Genomic DNA, 15,586 nt, shown 5'->3' with positions numbered 1-15,586 from the left:
GTTCACAGAAGAAACGGTGTGCTAAAATTACTTTTTTGAGTAGGCATGCCCAAACAGAAAACTTTCTGTTATTATTATTATTTGAATTTATATACCGCCCTATACCCGAAGGTCTCAGGGCGGTTCACAGAATATAATCAAGATATAAAAGCACAAAATACATAATAAAAATAAAAACAACAACCCAATAGCACTCCCCCCCAAAAAAAACACCCCACACATTTTTAAAGGACATAGAATGCCCTTTCTAGCAGGCTTTGAAAACAATACCATTCATCTTTAATGGACCTAACTAACACAGTTTTGGTTCTTGTCACAGTGTGATGATGTCATCACCATGCTCTTGGTCACGTGACCAAAACAAGCAATATACAGCATGACCAAAAATATCGTCACCAGCTGTCAAAACAAATGCCTTCTCCAATACACATCATTTCTAGCTAGGAGCTGAGCGTGTCACTTTGGTCATGAGGCCTTTGTTTTGGTCACGTGATCAAGCACATGACATACCTCTTTTTTTAAAAAAGGAAGGAAAATACCCAACACCTGTCTCTTGAAACTGAAGCAGAGATCGCCAAAGAGAAGAAAATAGTAAGAACTCATTTGTTAGCAATGTCAAAAACAACAGCAACACTAAGCCAAGTAGGGGGAAAAATTCATTTCAAAGGGTTATGCAAAGGTATCTATTACATACAAAATATTTAGCTGAAACATGTTGTTGACCACAAAAACTGCATGAGCAGCGCTGGCATACCACGGCGGTTTAGTTTATCACAGACAACTGGAGAGCTGAGAAAATTATGGGATGGTGGAAATGCCTAGCCATATTAACCGTCATGAGGGGTGGTGGACTAAGTATCTGTGCTGACAGAAAGTTGCTGGGGGCAAGGTTAATCTGGAACATAAGACTCAAAAATATGGAGCAACAAACACAAATTGTCAAATCAGAAATCTGAAAGAATTTAAAATAAAGTGTAACACTTCAGGTATTAGCAACAAAGCATTCATATGTCAGGATGCAAGTACTGGTAATGAAATTTATTTTTAAAGCTTATTTATTTATTTATTGAATTTATATACCCCCCTATACTCGGAGGTCTCAGGGCGGTTCACGGAAAAAGCTTACACAAGTCCAACCTTGTCAGTTCTTGACCCCTTTAAATTCCATATTTTGATTTCTTTCTTTTTTTTCTTAAATCCTCTGCATTTATCATACCCACACATGGGATCCCCTGTGGTCTCCTAACCAAGGCACCAGCTTCAAATACCAAATTTAAATTTCTAATTTGGAAATAATTTCCAAAATGTATGCAAGATTCCTTTTCATCTCTATGCTCTGCAAATGCTGGTAGGCGAGACTTTGAAATCCACCCTGAGGCTACAATCCTTTGCATACTTGCCTGGGAGTAAGTCCCATTGAATACAGTGGGATCAACTTTGTGGTAAGCATGCATAGGTATATGTTGAAAACCACATACACACGAGGGCAAATTGACTGCTTCTGCCTTCTCATCTTCCCTCTCAAATTTCTTATGGATATCCATACCCAGTCATCAAACATAGTAGCCCTTTCCATAGATGTGTCTGTAACTCTATCCTAAGTCAAGCACTGTCTCCCCATACCCCAGTTATTAAACATGTCCCTCTAGACCATGGATAGCCAACATGGTGCCCACGAGATTCCAACTCCCAGCAGCTTAATCATTGGCCATGCTGACCTGAGCTGATGGGAGTTGAAGTTGAAGAACCACCATATGGAGGCCCAAAGGTTTTGCCAGTCCTGCTCTAAATGTATTTCAGCTTTTCTGGTCCTGTTGATGTTGCTCAAACCCAATTTCCTCTCTTTCCAGATTCATCCATGTCTTTCTCACCCAATTTCCTCCTTTTCCTCCTAGAAACTGGCTTCCCACTTCCCAGAACTAATCAAAACGCAAAAGCAACAGTGCAAGCCCCATCGGGATTGTGTTTTATGTGAGACTGCCATTCTGAAAGTGAACTTTGTCGGTAAAGGCATTGCGCATTCCCCACCCTGGAAAAAAGTCACTACACAGATATATCTAGATTCTGAAAGTATTTCAAAAAGCCAGCAAGATCTGGCCCCAGTGAAGTTCTCCCATGCAATGGGAAGGAGTTGATCTCTCCCAGGGCTAAATAAATCAGCGTTGGTTTCCATTCATCCAACGTAAACCAAAAGTCACCCCGAGCGACCGGTCATTTGTGATCTCCATCACTATCTTCCAAAAGGAACCAAGACATTGCAAAAGTGTGCTGAGCAAAAGGTCAATCTGGACTCACCCCTGGCAGTGTCTTCTGTTCGTGCAGCGCACTCTGGGCTTTAAGAGCTGACTCCCTTTCACAGTATGTTAGGAAGGCACAGCCTGAAAAAGAAAAAGAACACATCAGGACATATGATCTATGCAGCATCAGACAAATGTTTGATCTTCTCCAGCATCCTCTTTCCATCAACTGCTAGCCAACTTTCTCCAGGGAGCCTGCAATTGGAGAGTTGTATTCCATAGGCGGGCTGGCCATCCTTCCATACTGTTGGTCCTCTAGCAACCAGAAGCTCAGAGGTATAGTGCCTCTAAGTGTGGAAGGTTCTATTTAACTCTTATGGATACTACAGAGCTTTCCTTCCTCTGGCAGCAAAGAGACCCCATTCTGCAACACTTTGGGGTTTTTTAGGTACAGGTAATAAGGAGCTTGGGATGTGGGTGGCGCTGTGGGTTAAACCAGAGAGCCTAGGACTTGCCGATCAGAAGGTCGGCAGTTCGAATGCCCGTGACGGGGTGAGCTCCCGTTGCTTAGTCCCTGCTCCTGCCAATCTAGCAGTTCGAAAGCATGTCAAAGTGCAAGTAGATAAACTGTGTTTCCGTGCGCTGCTCTGGTTCGCCAGAAGCGGTTTAGTCATGCTGGCCACATGACCTGGAAGCTGTACGCCGGCTCCCTTGGCCAATAAAGCGAGATGAGCGCTGCAACCCCAGAGTCAGCCACAACTGGACCTAATGGTCAGGGGTCCCTTTACCTTACCTTAGACGGTCTACAGTGTCGCCCCCACCCCTTGGGTGGATCAGACTGAGCTGGCAGGCTTCACGCCAGTCCTCCCCATGGTTTTTAATCCCAAGGACTAATCCACCTCCTCATCCAGTTTTGAAAAAACCATTCCTATATGTTCGATCTGTAAGTCCTCTGTTATAGGACGTAGGTAGAGATACAGTGGTACCTCGGGTTACAGACACTTCAGTTTACAGACGGTTCAGGTTACAAACTCTGCTAACCCGTAATAGTACCTCAGGCTAAGAACTTTGCTTCAGGATGAGAACAGAAATCGCGTGGCGGCGGCAGGAGGTCCCATTAGCTAAAGTGGTATCTCAGGTTAAGAACAGTTTCAGGTTAAAAACGGACCTACAGAACGAATTAAGTTCTTAACCCCAGGTACCAATGTATAGATACATTTTTTTAAAAAAACAACAATCCACATATTTGTCACTGTATCTTTCTGTTTGCCCACTTAAGGGAAGTAGATTTCCAGGGGAAAACTGAGTTTTTCCTTTTCTGAAAAGTGCGTGGAAGGCCAAATAAATGTTGGAACCTCTGGTCCACATTGATAACTGCACACACACACAGAGAAAGTGAGAGACACATTTCAATGGAGCATTCTACCATGTTCTTTCCGGGGGGGGGGGGGAGCAAGTATCATGACTTTGGGATGCACAGGAGGCAACAAAGCTTAGAAAAGGAGAACTGAAATGCCCTGAATCCATGAGGCTGCTCTCCTGTTCCTACTCACCTACTCAAAGGAGAATGGTTGGAACCTGAGCGATGCTTAAGCAAAGCAATAGCAGAGGCAGCAGGGTCTCGCAATAGCGAAGGCTGCTCTGTTAAGCCACCTGGCTCTTCCAGCGCACACCTGAGCCCATGTTGATTCATCAGCACATTTGGCAAAGAACATCTAGCCAGCTAGAACTGCTGCAGGAATAACAGAAGGGAGTACGGCCTCTGGACTTCTATCAGGACCCTAAAGCCAAACGTGGAGGAGCTCCAGAAGGAAAAGCAGCTAGCAAACTCTCTCTCCCCTCCCCCCGCCCAATTCAGGAAAAAATTACGAAAAGCTGTGAGAAACAAGAGGAGCAGCAATTGCACCTGTGGCCTGGCTTTGCACTCCAGGGACAGGGAAAGCTCTCCTGTGCTTTTCTGGTTAACCCTTTTGCACCCATTTGGACTCAAACTCCCAGTGCACCACTTACTCTTTCTGGAACGGCAGATAATTCAGCACTTTTTTTTTTTTTTTAAGGAAATGCCAGCCTTACACGCAGTGGTTGATTTAAGAATCTGCACCCAAGTTTGCTTATTTCCTCCTCCCTCCCAAACCATTTTCCTTTTGTGTCGTGATTTTGTTTTGTTTCTTAGAATGCTAGGCCTGCGGACAGGGACTGCCTTGTTTATAATTATCTGTAGGCCACTGTGGCTGAAGTGGGGGGTTTTTCTCTTTGAAGATCTGCATAGAAATGGGGTAGAACAGACTAAATTTGGGGCTGTGCAGAAATGGGGTGGAATGCACAAAGGCCACATCTGAAATGTATATTTAAACCACTTTAAACAGTCAGGGCTTCCCTAAAAGAGATCTGGGAACTGTAGTTCATTAAAGGTGCTGCTAGTTGTTAGGAGACCCCCTATTCCTTTTGCAGAACTACAATTCCAGGAGCTCTCTGGGAGGAGGGCTTGATTGTGAAACCACTCTGGGGGAGGTAAACGGCCACCTTCTGCACCAGTGTTTTCCCACTGCTGGAGTATTGCAGATCTCCTTGTCTGGACATCTTAGCAAAGTCATGGCCCTGGTTACCCATCTACTACTTTTGCCTAGTGTTTTCTTTCTGGGAGGGGCTGGATGCAGACAACATGTTGGAGCAAGGCCAGAGCTCAGGGATGATGGGAGTTGTAGTCCAACAACATCTAGGGACCCACAGGTTGAGAAATGCTGTGTTAGAGTGATGAAAGCAACTCTCTCTTTTACATTTTTCTTTTCTTTTAAGGCATAAAAATTACACACAACACCTTTCAGCCAGTCAAGATAGTTAACAAAATATCAAGGACATTATCAAAGCAAAATATGAAAAGTCAAAAGCGTGCTGTATACACAAATAGAAAACTTTCATAGAAGCATTCACACACACACACACACACACACACACACACACACTTAAAAGCAATATAACAAGTGGTTTAAGGATCACCAACCCATCCATTCCACCCTAAAAATAAGATAAAAAGTAGACAGCAAATTAAATCAATTTGTGATTTAAAGACTGTGCCTGGCCCCGAATAGATGAGAATAAATGTTACAGCTCCCAGGAGATCTTGGCAGGAACCACCATAATTTGTGTGGTACAGGGTAAAGCCCTCTTGCTGATAGTCCCCCATCTAGCATCTGTCAGCAATGTCATTTGGGCAACGAACACACGGGTCAACTTTGGAACTGGCTCCAACAGGAGGCAGTGCTGGCCACCAACTTGGATGGCTTCATAAGAGGTTTGGACAAATTCATGGAAGGCGATGCTCTCAGTGGCTACTAACCATGATGGCTATGCTCTGCCTCCATGTTCAGAGGCAGTAAGGCTTCCTGGGTAGCAGCTGCTAGAAACCACAGAAGCAGAGAGTGTTGCTTCCCAAGAAGGAGAAGCCTCCCATGTGAGTGGCACATTTGGGGTAAGGCAGGGAATAAGGAGAGCATAACTTTGTAACAGTGCTGTAGGCTGGGATTAATCCCAATTTCTCCTTCCTCCACATCTGCAGGCATGAGAGCGGTTGAAAGCTAAGGGGTTGGAAGAATAGTTAAACCTGGTTAATCCTAAGGGTTGGAAGAATAGTTGACCCTGGTTCATCCTAAAGGTTGGAAGAATAGTTGACCCTGGTTAATCCTAAAGGTTGGAAGAATAGTTGACCCTGGTTAATCCTAAAGGTTGGAAGAATAGTTGACCCTGGTTAATCCTAAGGGTTGGGAGACTAGTTGACCCTGGTTCATCCTAAGGGTTGGAAGAATAGTTGACCCTGGTTAATCCTAAAGGTTGGGAGAATAGTTGACCCCGGTTAATCCTAAGGGTTGGGAGACTAGTTGACCCTGGTTCATCCTAAGGGTTGGAAGAATAGTTGACCCTGGTTAATCCTAAAGGTTGGAAGAATAGTTGACCCTGGTTAATCCTAAGGGTTGGGAGAATTGTTGACCCCGGTTAATCCTAAAGGCTGGGAGAATAGTTAACCCTGGTTCCCACACAAGCACAGCATCTCTGGAAGCCTCTTACACAGAGGAGGGGAACTTTTAAGAAACTGGAGATTTAGCACAAATAAATTCATTCATCAAAACAATAAAATATTATTACAGTGGTACCTCGGGTTACATATGCTTCAGGTTACTTATGCTTCAGGTTATAGACTCTGCTAACCCAGAAATATTACCTCAGGTTAAGAACTTTGCTTCAGGATGAGAACAGAAATCGTGCTCCGGCGGTGCAGCGGCAGCAGGAGGCCCCATTAGCTAAAGTGGTGCTTCAGGTTAAGAGCAGTTCCAGCTTAGGTACAGACCTCCAGAATGAATTAAGTACTTAACTTGAGGTACCAGGGCTAGAGGTACTAGAGCCAGGGCTTTTTTTGGCTGTGGCTCCGATCTGGTGGAACACTCTGTCACAAGAGACTAGGGCCCTGCGGGACTTGACATCTTTCCGCAGGGCCTGCAAGACAGAGCTGTTCCACCAGGCCTTTGCCAGGGCACAGCCTGACTCCCTCCTTTGGCAATCTTCACGGAGTTCTGGCCCAATGGTTGTCATTGGTTTGATTTGAATTAATTTTATAACGAATGATTTTAGAGTATTGTGTTGTGTTGTACTGTTGTACTGTTTTATTGTTGTTAGCCGCCCTGAGCCCGGCTTCGGCTGGGGAGGGAGGGATATAAATTAATTTATTATTATTATTATTATTATTATTATTATTATTATTATTATTATTAAGTGAGAGCTGGACCATAAAGAAGGCTGATCGCCGAAGAATTGATGCTTTTTGAATTATGGTGCTGGAGGAGACTCTTGAGCGTCCCATGGACTGCAAGAAGATCAAACCTCTCCATACTGAAGGAAATCAACCCTGAGTGCTCACTGGAAGGACAGATTGTGAAGCTGAGGCTCCAGTACTTTGGCCACCTCATGAGAAGAGAAGACTCCCTGGAGAAGACCCTGATGTTGGGAAAGATGGAGGGCACAAGGAGAAGGGGACGGCAGAGGACGAGATGGTTGGATAGTGTTTTCGAGGTTACCAGCATGAGTTTGACCAAACTGCGGGAGGCAGTGGAGGACAGAGGTGCCTGGCGTTCTCTGGTCCATGGGGTCACGAAGAGTCGGACACGACTAAACGACTAAACAACAACATTATTATTATTATTACAACTGTATTTGAAAATGCAGATTCCTTGACATCCGCTTGAGCTGCATGATTTGTTGAGTTCAGGTTGTCTCAGCACAGAATTTGCCCTGCATCTCTTCAATATTTGCATTTTTTGTTTGCTTGAAATGGCAACAGCAACCTCACAATCACGAAGCACAGACCACCCTGCCTAAAGGTGGCACGACAGCAAGTCTTGTGATTCCTTCTGCCTGTGGATTAATATTCTGCATGCAGAAGGGCACTGGACTTGCAGCGAGAGAAGGAAGAGAAACAAAGCTAACGACTTCCTCAAAAGATAGTCAGTGGGTAATCAAAGGGGAAGCTATGCTTAAAATTTAATTTCAGTGCTAAATCATGCACTGAGTGCTCTCTGCTGACCAAACAATGAGGGGAGCCTCTGCCACTAGTAGCAAACCTGGAGTAGTTGATACAGTCTAATTAGGCTGATCATAGCACACCGTTAGAGAGATAAACTACAGAGTGTAAAGCTCCTGTAATGGTGGCTATATATTTCCTCTTCTGGTGATGGCCCCGATGACAGGCGAGAGTAATGAAGTTCTGCAATGCTTCCCACACTGTGACCGTAATTCAGATGTTGCAGGTGGCAAACTCCTCCTTTCCTTGTAAAAACAGCATCCCCTCTTCGGAGATCCATTCAGAGCAGGATGAGTTATTGGGACGGAGGAGCTGGGATGAAATTCTCCCTCTTGCTTTGGGAGCTCAGAGGACAAAGGGCCCCCAAGGCCTGAATTTGTGTGAAAGGATCACACTGAAGTGATGATGGATTCCATGGATTCAGTTGGCTGAGAGCAAAAGAAGAGCCTTCTGGATCAGACCAATGGCCCATCTACTCCAGCATCCTGTTCTTTGCCTCAGTGGGTAACTCACAAGCAGGATCCAACCACAAGAGCCCTCTCTGCTCCTGTCGTTTTCCAGCAACTGATATTGCTGCCTCCAACCATGGAGACAGAATATTGCCACCAGGACTAGTGGCCATCGATAGCCCCCTCCTCTATGACTTTGTCTTTTCCTCTTGTTTAAATCATCTAGGTTGTTGGCCATCACTGCCTCTTGCAAGAGTGAGTTCCAAAGCTTAACTGTCCAACCTGGTGGAATGTTCTGCCTTTGAAACTGTCCCAGAAAATCCAGCAGGTGCAGAATGCTGCAGCGAGGGTCCTCATGGGGTCCCTGCCATGGGAGCATATTCATCCACCTCTTTACCAGTTGCACTGGCTCCCGGTGGAGTATCGGGTCAGGTTTAAGGTGCTGGTTTTGACCTTTAAAACCCTTTGTGGCTTAGGGCCCTCGTATTTACAGGACCGCCTCTCCTGGTATGCCTCACAGAGGACCATAAGGTCCATGAATAATCATAGTTTAGAGGTCCCGGGCCCTAAGGAAGTCAGATTATCCTCCACCAGGGCTGGGGCTTCTTAGTGATGGCTCCGACCTGGTGGAATGCTCTGTCCCATGTCTCCCCTTTTTATGAAGCTTACCTGCTCTGGGATCCCACAGCTAATTCTCCCCTGGTCTCCTTGCTGACCCAAATAGGACTAATTTAGCCAGCTAGCCGTGGTGATCATCTAATGTTTATTGAATGGATTTCTCCCCTAAATTGATTTTCGAATTCTGAATTTATTGTTATTCATGTTTTATACTGTATTTTATGCTTTTTTGTTGTTGCATCAATTAAGTGTTTTAAATTTGTTGTTAGCTGCCTTGAGCCCGGTTTTCTGAACCAAGAAGGGCAGGGTATAAATAAATTATTATTATTATTATTATTATTATTATTATTATTATTAATAATAATAATTATGTGAAGAAGTAAAGGAAGTGGCTCCTGCTTCAGTTGCTAGGTGCTACAGCCCAGAGGAGGGTTGGGGAGCAGGATCTGGCAATCAGGTCAGATCCTTATTACTCACCCACACACTTCTGTGGGCCAATTTTGGAAGGTGGAAGGGGCTGGAATTGCCTGGTGTCATTAGGACATCAGGTGACACCTTCTTTCTGCAACCACTGAAAGTAAGGCCTTCTGAAGTCTGTTTGTGGCTGATCAAAGTAGACAGCATCAAGGAGAGTGAACAGAATCTATTACACAATCCCAAACAGAGGACCAATGGTCCAGACCAGTGGTAGGGAAACTTTTTCAATATGAGAGGCACATGTCCATGATGGGCGGAGCCAGAAGCAAAAGTGGGTGAAGCAATTGGTATAAGTTTTACCTTTGGGTAGTAAGCTAGTTCCTACACACACGGCTCTCTGTCCTCAATTCCTGGCAAGCAAAAGGCATTGTTGGAGTTCAAGAATGTGTCTCAAGAAAGCCAAGGACACTCAAGGAGGCTGCAAAGCATGGCCAGGGAGGAACATGGCTCAGGGAGAATTGCTGTGGTGTGGGGGTAGAGTCCAGAGGGTTAGGCAGAGAGGCTTGAAGGGCCATGTTTGACTGGGGTTGCAGTTCTCCATCTTTGATCTAGAGCCTGGAAGAGCTCAAACCTTACATGGCAGAATCGAGAAGGCCACAGGGCCTTTTCAATGACTTGAAGCTATATGTTGCAGCTCCATCTCTGAAGGGTCATAACTCAGTGGCAGAACATCTGCTTTGCATGCAGAAGGTTCCAGACTCAATCCCAGGCATCTCCAGGTAGGCCTGGGAGAGACTCCTGCCTGAAACCTCAGAGAGCCACTGTTGGTTGGTGTAGACAATACTGAACTAGACAGATCAACAAGTCTGACTTGGCATGTTTTTTTTTATTTATTTATTTTATTTCTATCCCACCTTCTCTCCAAGGAGTTAGAGATGGTAGTGTTTTATCCTCAAAACAACCCCCTGGGTTACATTAGGCTGAGAAGCAGTGATTGGCCCAAGGTCACTCAGTGAACCTCATGGCTGAGTAGGGATTTGAACCCTGCTCTCCCAGTCCTGGAGTGCTGGAGGAGACTCTTGAGAGTCCCATGGACTGTAAGAAGATCAAACCTATCCATTCTGAAGGAAATCAGCTCTGAGTGCTCACTGGAAGGACAGATCCTGAAGCTGAGGCTCCAATACTTTGGCCACCTCACGAGAAGAGAAGACTCCCTGAAAAGACCCTGATGCTGGGAAAGATGGAGGGCACAAGGAGAAGGGGACAACAGAGGATGAGATGGTTGGACAGTGTTCTCGAAACTACCAGCATGAGTTTGACCAAACTGCGGGAGGCAGTGGAAGACAGGAGTGCCTGGCATGCTCTGGTCCAGGGGGTCACGAAGAGTCAGACACGACTAAATGACTAAACAACAACAACTCCCAGTCCTTAGTCCAGCACTCCAACCACTACACCACACTGGCTCTCAAGGTATAAGGCAGCTTCCCATCTTCCCAAAGCTACAGAAAGCTCTCTGGATGGGGCAAAACCCTGTGTGTTATTCTGGCTCTTTTAAGAGGAAGAATTTGAGAGTGCATCAAGGAGCATCTTCAGTTAGACAACACCCCAAGCACAGCTGTGAGCTTGGCAAAAAAAGGGGACCACTCCAAACATCTCACTTCCCACCGCACTGGACAACTCTTTCAGCTTGAACATACACATCTGGAAACTCCCAACCAGTAATTACCTGTCATCCTATCGAACCACAGTCTCTAGGAAACATGAGAATGTATCAAGTGCTCTCCTGGGAGGGCTAGGTTGTTAAAGAGAAGAAGAAAAAATATCCAGGAGCTGGAGAAGGGAGGAAAGGAGGGGGGGGGGGAAACCTTCTATCTCCGCTCTATTTTAATTTCACCACCAGGGGATTCGACAACATAAATAATAATTGCACAGAACACAGATGGATAATAATTGCAGCAAAGGTCACACCAACCCCTATAATCAATCCCTAAAGAGTTTTGAGGGCTGGAACACAATGGAAAAGGCATAATGTGGTTTTATAAGGATGTAAGGAACTGCCTTCTGCCGAGTCAAACCACTAGGCTGCGACTTTGATGGGGAGCCATTCTTCCACATCACTGGCACGGTGGTCCCAGCCCTGACATTTGAGAAAGTGGATAAAGATATTATGTGGGCCTGAACCAGGAGCCTTGTTCGCACACCACACTCTGGTTCATGTATCCGTTTTACTAATTTTCACAAGTTGGATTTTTCTTATGCCGCCCTGCCAAGCAAATCGAGGAGTGTGATAGCTGATATCACATATTGTGATATCGAAAGCATTGGTGTGTGTATGTGTTGAAGTGTTCTGTTTGTAAAGATGCCATTCTGCTCCGATTTAGTTTGCCCATGAACTGCTGAAAAATATATCCCTTCTGCCCCTATTGCATCTAACCATTCCCTTCTTCCCCAGATGTATTATCCAGACCTTTGGTAACATTGCAGTGATACATCCCTTGGGAGGAAGATGACGCATATCAGCCAACTATTAATAGTTGTAATTAAGGGCTTTCCCCCCCTTTTCCTTTTCCTTTGGCAGGCGGCCATGGCTCTCTTGGCAGAGAAAGGCACCCCATTTAGACCAGAGGACAAGCACTTAACATCCACCTTAAGACCTCTACTTGTCTTGAATTTGTTTAGGTGATTTCCCCCCCCCCCCACGCAGGTAGGCAATGAACTCACCCACAAAGTGGCTTTGCAACCTTCAAAGGATGATGTCACTGTGCATGTCGGGCACTCAGCGCCATTGTCTCAGTGAAGCAGGGCCATGCATACAAACCAGGAAGCTGATTTATACTGAGTCAACTGGCCCATCTAGGTCCAGACTGGCTATGGTGATTGACAGCAGCTGTCCAGGGTTTCAGCACTGGCCTGATCCCAAATTCTCTTGCAGTCCTACCTGGAGATCCTGGGGATTGAAGCTACAATGTTCTACATGCAACACAGCTGGCTCCACCACTGGACTATGGACCTTCCTATCCAAGAAGGACTTCTCAAAGGAGTAGAAAGGGGTAAGAACACCGGAAGATCCCCAGTGGATCAGGCCAAGGTCCATCCAGCTCAACATTCTGTCCTCACGCATGATCAGTCTTAGAAGCTCCCTGGACACTATTTAATAGCAATGCCCTGTTTCTTGTCTCCAGCCTCTGGCAACAGGGGAACATTGCTCCTAATCACTTGGCCACTTGGCCTGTCCCAGTAAAGGTAAAGGTACCCCTGCCCGTACGGGCCAGTCGTGTCCGACTCTAGGGTTGTGCGCCCATCTCACTTAAGAGGCCAGGGGCCAGCGCTGTCCGGAGACACTTCTGGGTCACGTGGCCAGCATGACGAAGCTGCTCTGGCGAGCCAGCACCAGCGCAGCACACGGAAACACCGTTTACCTTCCCTCTAGAAAGTGGTACCTATTTATCTAATTGCACTTGGGGGTGCTTTCGAACTGCTAGGTGGGCAGGAGCTGGGACCGAAAGACGGGAGCTCACCCCGCCGCGGGGATTCGAACTGCCGACCATGCGATTGGTAAGCCCTAGGTGCTGAGGTTTTACCCACAGCACCACCCGCGTCCCTGGCCTGTCCCAGTAGACATATATTATTTCAAAAGCTCTTAAAAATAAAACAAAAACAAAAAATTAACTAAGCTGCTGCCCATCACAGCATATTACAACAATTCATTCCAAAAGTTCAATTATAGAGCTGCAGCCTCAATTAGTGGCATTTTACTTGATCAGTCATAGGAATGAGTTGGTCAGCTGATTAATTGGCATATAGGTAAAATTTATATCTCTGAATCAGGATTAATGCTTTCTTTTGTTTCAAGTTGATACATCTCCCAGTGTCTTAGAAGAGGCATTTCTCCTCTGTATGAGAGGGAGTGCCCCACCATGTTTTCCATATCCAGTTTTCCTATGCACATATTAAAAACTGTTTACAAATCTGCTGCATCTGATTAATTAGCACCTTCACCTTGATTAAAATGCATGGTTGTGAAAGTTTCGCTGTGCTGCAGGGCTGTCACAGAACAGCCTGGAAAGGTGCACTGCAGCTCATGAGAAGATCTAGATCAGGTGAGCTGGAAAGCCAACAGGAGCCACCTGGGTGGCCTTATATAACTGCTACCTGATTCCCACAGCCTGAGCAATGTGTCGGATGAAGTCGAGAGAGCGCAAATCAATGTGGTACGCTCCAGGTGTTGTGGAGTACAACTCCTATTGCCAGTGATTCAGTACCACATTATTATTATTATAATTATTATATAATATTTTTTTATTTATACCCCACCCTTCATGGTTTAAAAGCTAGGCTCAGGGAGGCTAACAGAAAATATAAAAAGTTGATTAAAATGTGACTTAAAAACAGCATAAAACACAATGTAAAATGCAGCATCAATATCAATAAAATTCAAAATTTCAGGGGTCATTTTGGGAAGAAGAAAAACCCCAGTTAGTAGACATCAAATGATCACCAGGGCTAACTGGCCAAGCTGGTCCAACTAGGGCCAGCAAGGAGATCAGGGAAGAATTTAAATGTGGGGTCCCAGAAATGGTTTCTTCATAGAAGAGGAAAGGGAAAAGGGAATAGAGGATCAGGCTAATTTAAATTCAAGGCCAGGTGGAATAGCTCTGTCTTACAGGCTTTGCGGAAGCAGATCAAGTCCTGCAGGGCCCTAGTCTCGTGGGACAGAGCATTCCACCAGGTCGGAGCCGTTACTGAAAAAGCCCTGGGCCTTATGTACTTTAGACTTTCTTGTAGGTGCCCCTCATCCCTGACCCACAGTCCATGGCTGGAGCTGGTGGGAGTTAGCTGTCTTAAATATATAGAAAGCACCATGTCATCTGCCCTTGTCCTAGAGACTGCCTTTTGGTAGTACCTGCAGTTTAACTCAATAAAACACCAATCTAATTGGAGACTGTCTTACTTTCCTTCTGCAAACTGGGCAGCCTGCCTGCAACAGTTTACATTTCCTGTCTCTTGGATTTCAAATTTCCAGTTGATTGGAGGGTCTGTTCTTGATCACTCCAAGGGATCTGGCCTCTGTTTGCAGATCTATTCACTAGGTCCTATACTGCCTATACTGCACCATCTCAATAGAGCTTTTCTCACACACAATTAGCAAGGACCACTCATTGCATGAAAGGGTTGAATATTGAAGCAAATATTGGTTGTTAGGGCCAAGTCATTATTAGAGCCACAACAACAAACAACAACGTGGAAATAGCACCAGTTGCAAAATTCAGCATCCATGAAAGTGGGTGGAATTTGTTTATTTTTAAGGGCTACCAAGCTATGTGACATCTCGGGAACCCAAAGGGTGACTGAATAAGAGGTCCAGGGTTTGATGGGGATGTGTGATCCGCAGAATGAAACCAGCAAAAATTGGAAGAAGGAGAGTGATGTAAGAGAGGTTATGCATATCCGCCAAACTCACATCAGACCTTTGCTTATCAAAAAAAGCACAGGGTGTTCCACAATCAGGGACTGTACAACAGAAGAAGGGTCAAAAACAGAAAACGTTTGTATCCTTTATCCGTTTCATCATGAAGCCCTTGTAATTCGTTTTACATCCATAATTTAATGCTCTAATGTCTCCAGACCTCTTTTCTAAATGAAAATGAAAAAGCCAGAGTCACAGAACACTTTCTGAACTTTTACATCTTCCTGTGCAATCTCCTTCAAAGCTCTTTGAAGAAGTCCTGGGATCAAAATCTTCCAACTGTCACCCCCCCAACCCCAACTACAAAATGTAAAACTATGAATCGAAGAATCCAGAGTTGAGGTCAAGCTAAGCAAAATTTTGCATGGTTTCCCCCAAGATATACCATAAATAGCTGATCCATTCAATTCATAATATGCCAGATGGGAGCAAAAAATTATCAGAGGACTTGTTTTCCCTTGCGGAGGTGGGGTATATTTTTTACCACTTTCCCCTAGGAAAAAAAGCCACTTTTCAGATGTGGTGTCCACCATTTCTCCTCTACAGTGGTGGCCACCCACCCAAAAAAAAATCTCTGGCCAATAAATAAATAAATAAATAAATAAAAATTTTATTTATATCCCGCCCTCCCCAGCCAAAGCCGGGCTCAGGGCGGCTAACAACAATAAAACAGTACAAAAGTACAGCACAAACAACACTCTAAAATCATTCATTATAAAATTGATTCAAATCAAGCCACTGGCAACCATTGTGCCAGAGCTCCACGAAGATTGCCGAAGGAGGGAGTCAGCTGTGCCCTGGCCAAAGGCCTGGTGGAACAGCTCTGTCT

At 45.1% G+C, this 15,586-nt stretch overlaps 1 protein-coding gene across 13 annotated transcripts in view; it reads right to left on the bottom strand.

Annotated features, from left to right (window-relative positions):
• Positions 1 to 15,586, bottom strand: part of CELF4 (CUGBP Elav-like family member 4) — a 792,127-nt gene that overhangs the window by 665,616 nt on the left and 110,925 nt on the right. For all 13 annotated transcript variants that reach the window (XR_014172705.1, XM_081929818.1, XM_081929823.1 and 10 more), the window contains exon 2: positions 2,296 to 2,378. Coding sequence is in view for 12 of the 13 variants with exons in the window: in XM_081929818.1 (XP_081785944.1) it covers positions 2,296 to 2,378 (83 nt within the window). In the remaining variant the exon portion in view is untranslated. The remainder of the gene's footprint in view (positions 1 to 2,295; positions 2,379 to 15,586) is intronic.

Source organism: Podarcis melisellensis, assembly GCF_964234715.1.
Source record: "Podarcis melisellensis genome assembly, chromosome: 11".
In the NCBI taxonomy this organism is placed as follows: Eukaryota; Metazoa; Chordata; class Lepidosauria; order Squamata; family Lacertidae; genus Podarcis; species Podarcis melisellensis.
Note: the sequence above shows the minus strand (reverse complement) of the source record. Positions and strands in the feature narration are given on the sequence as shown.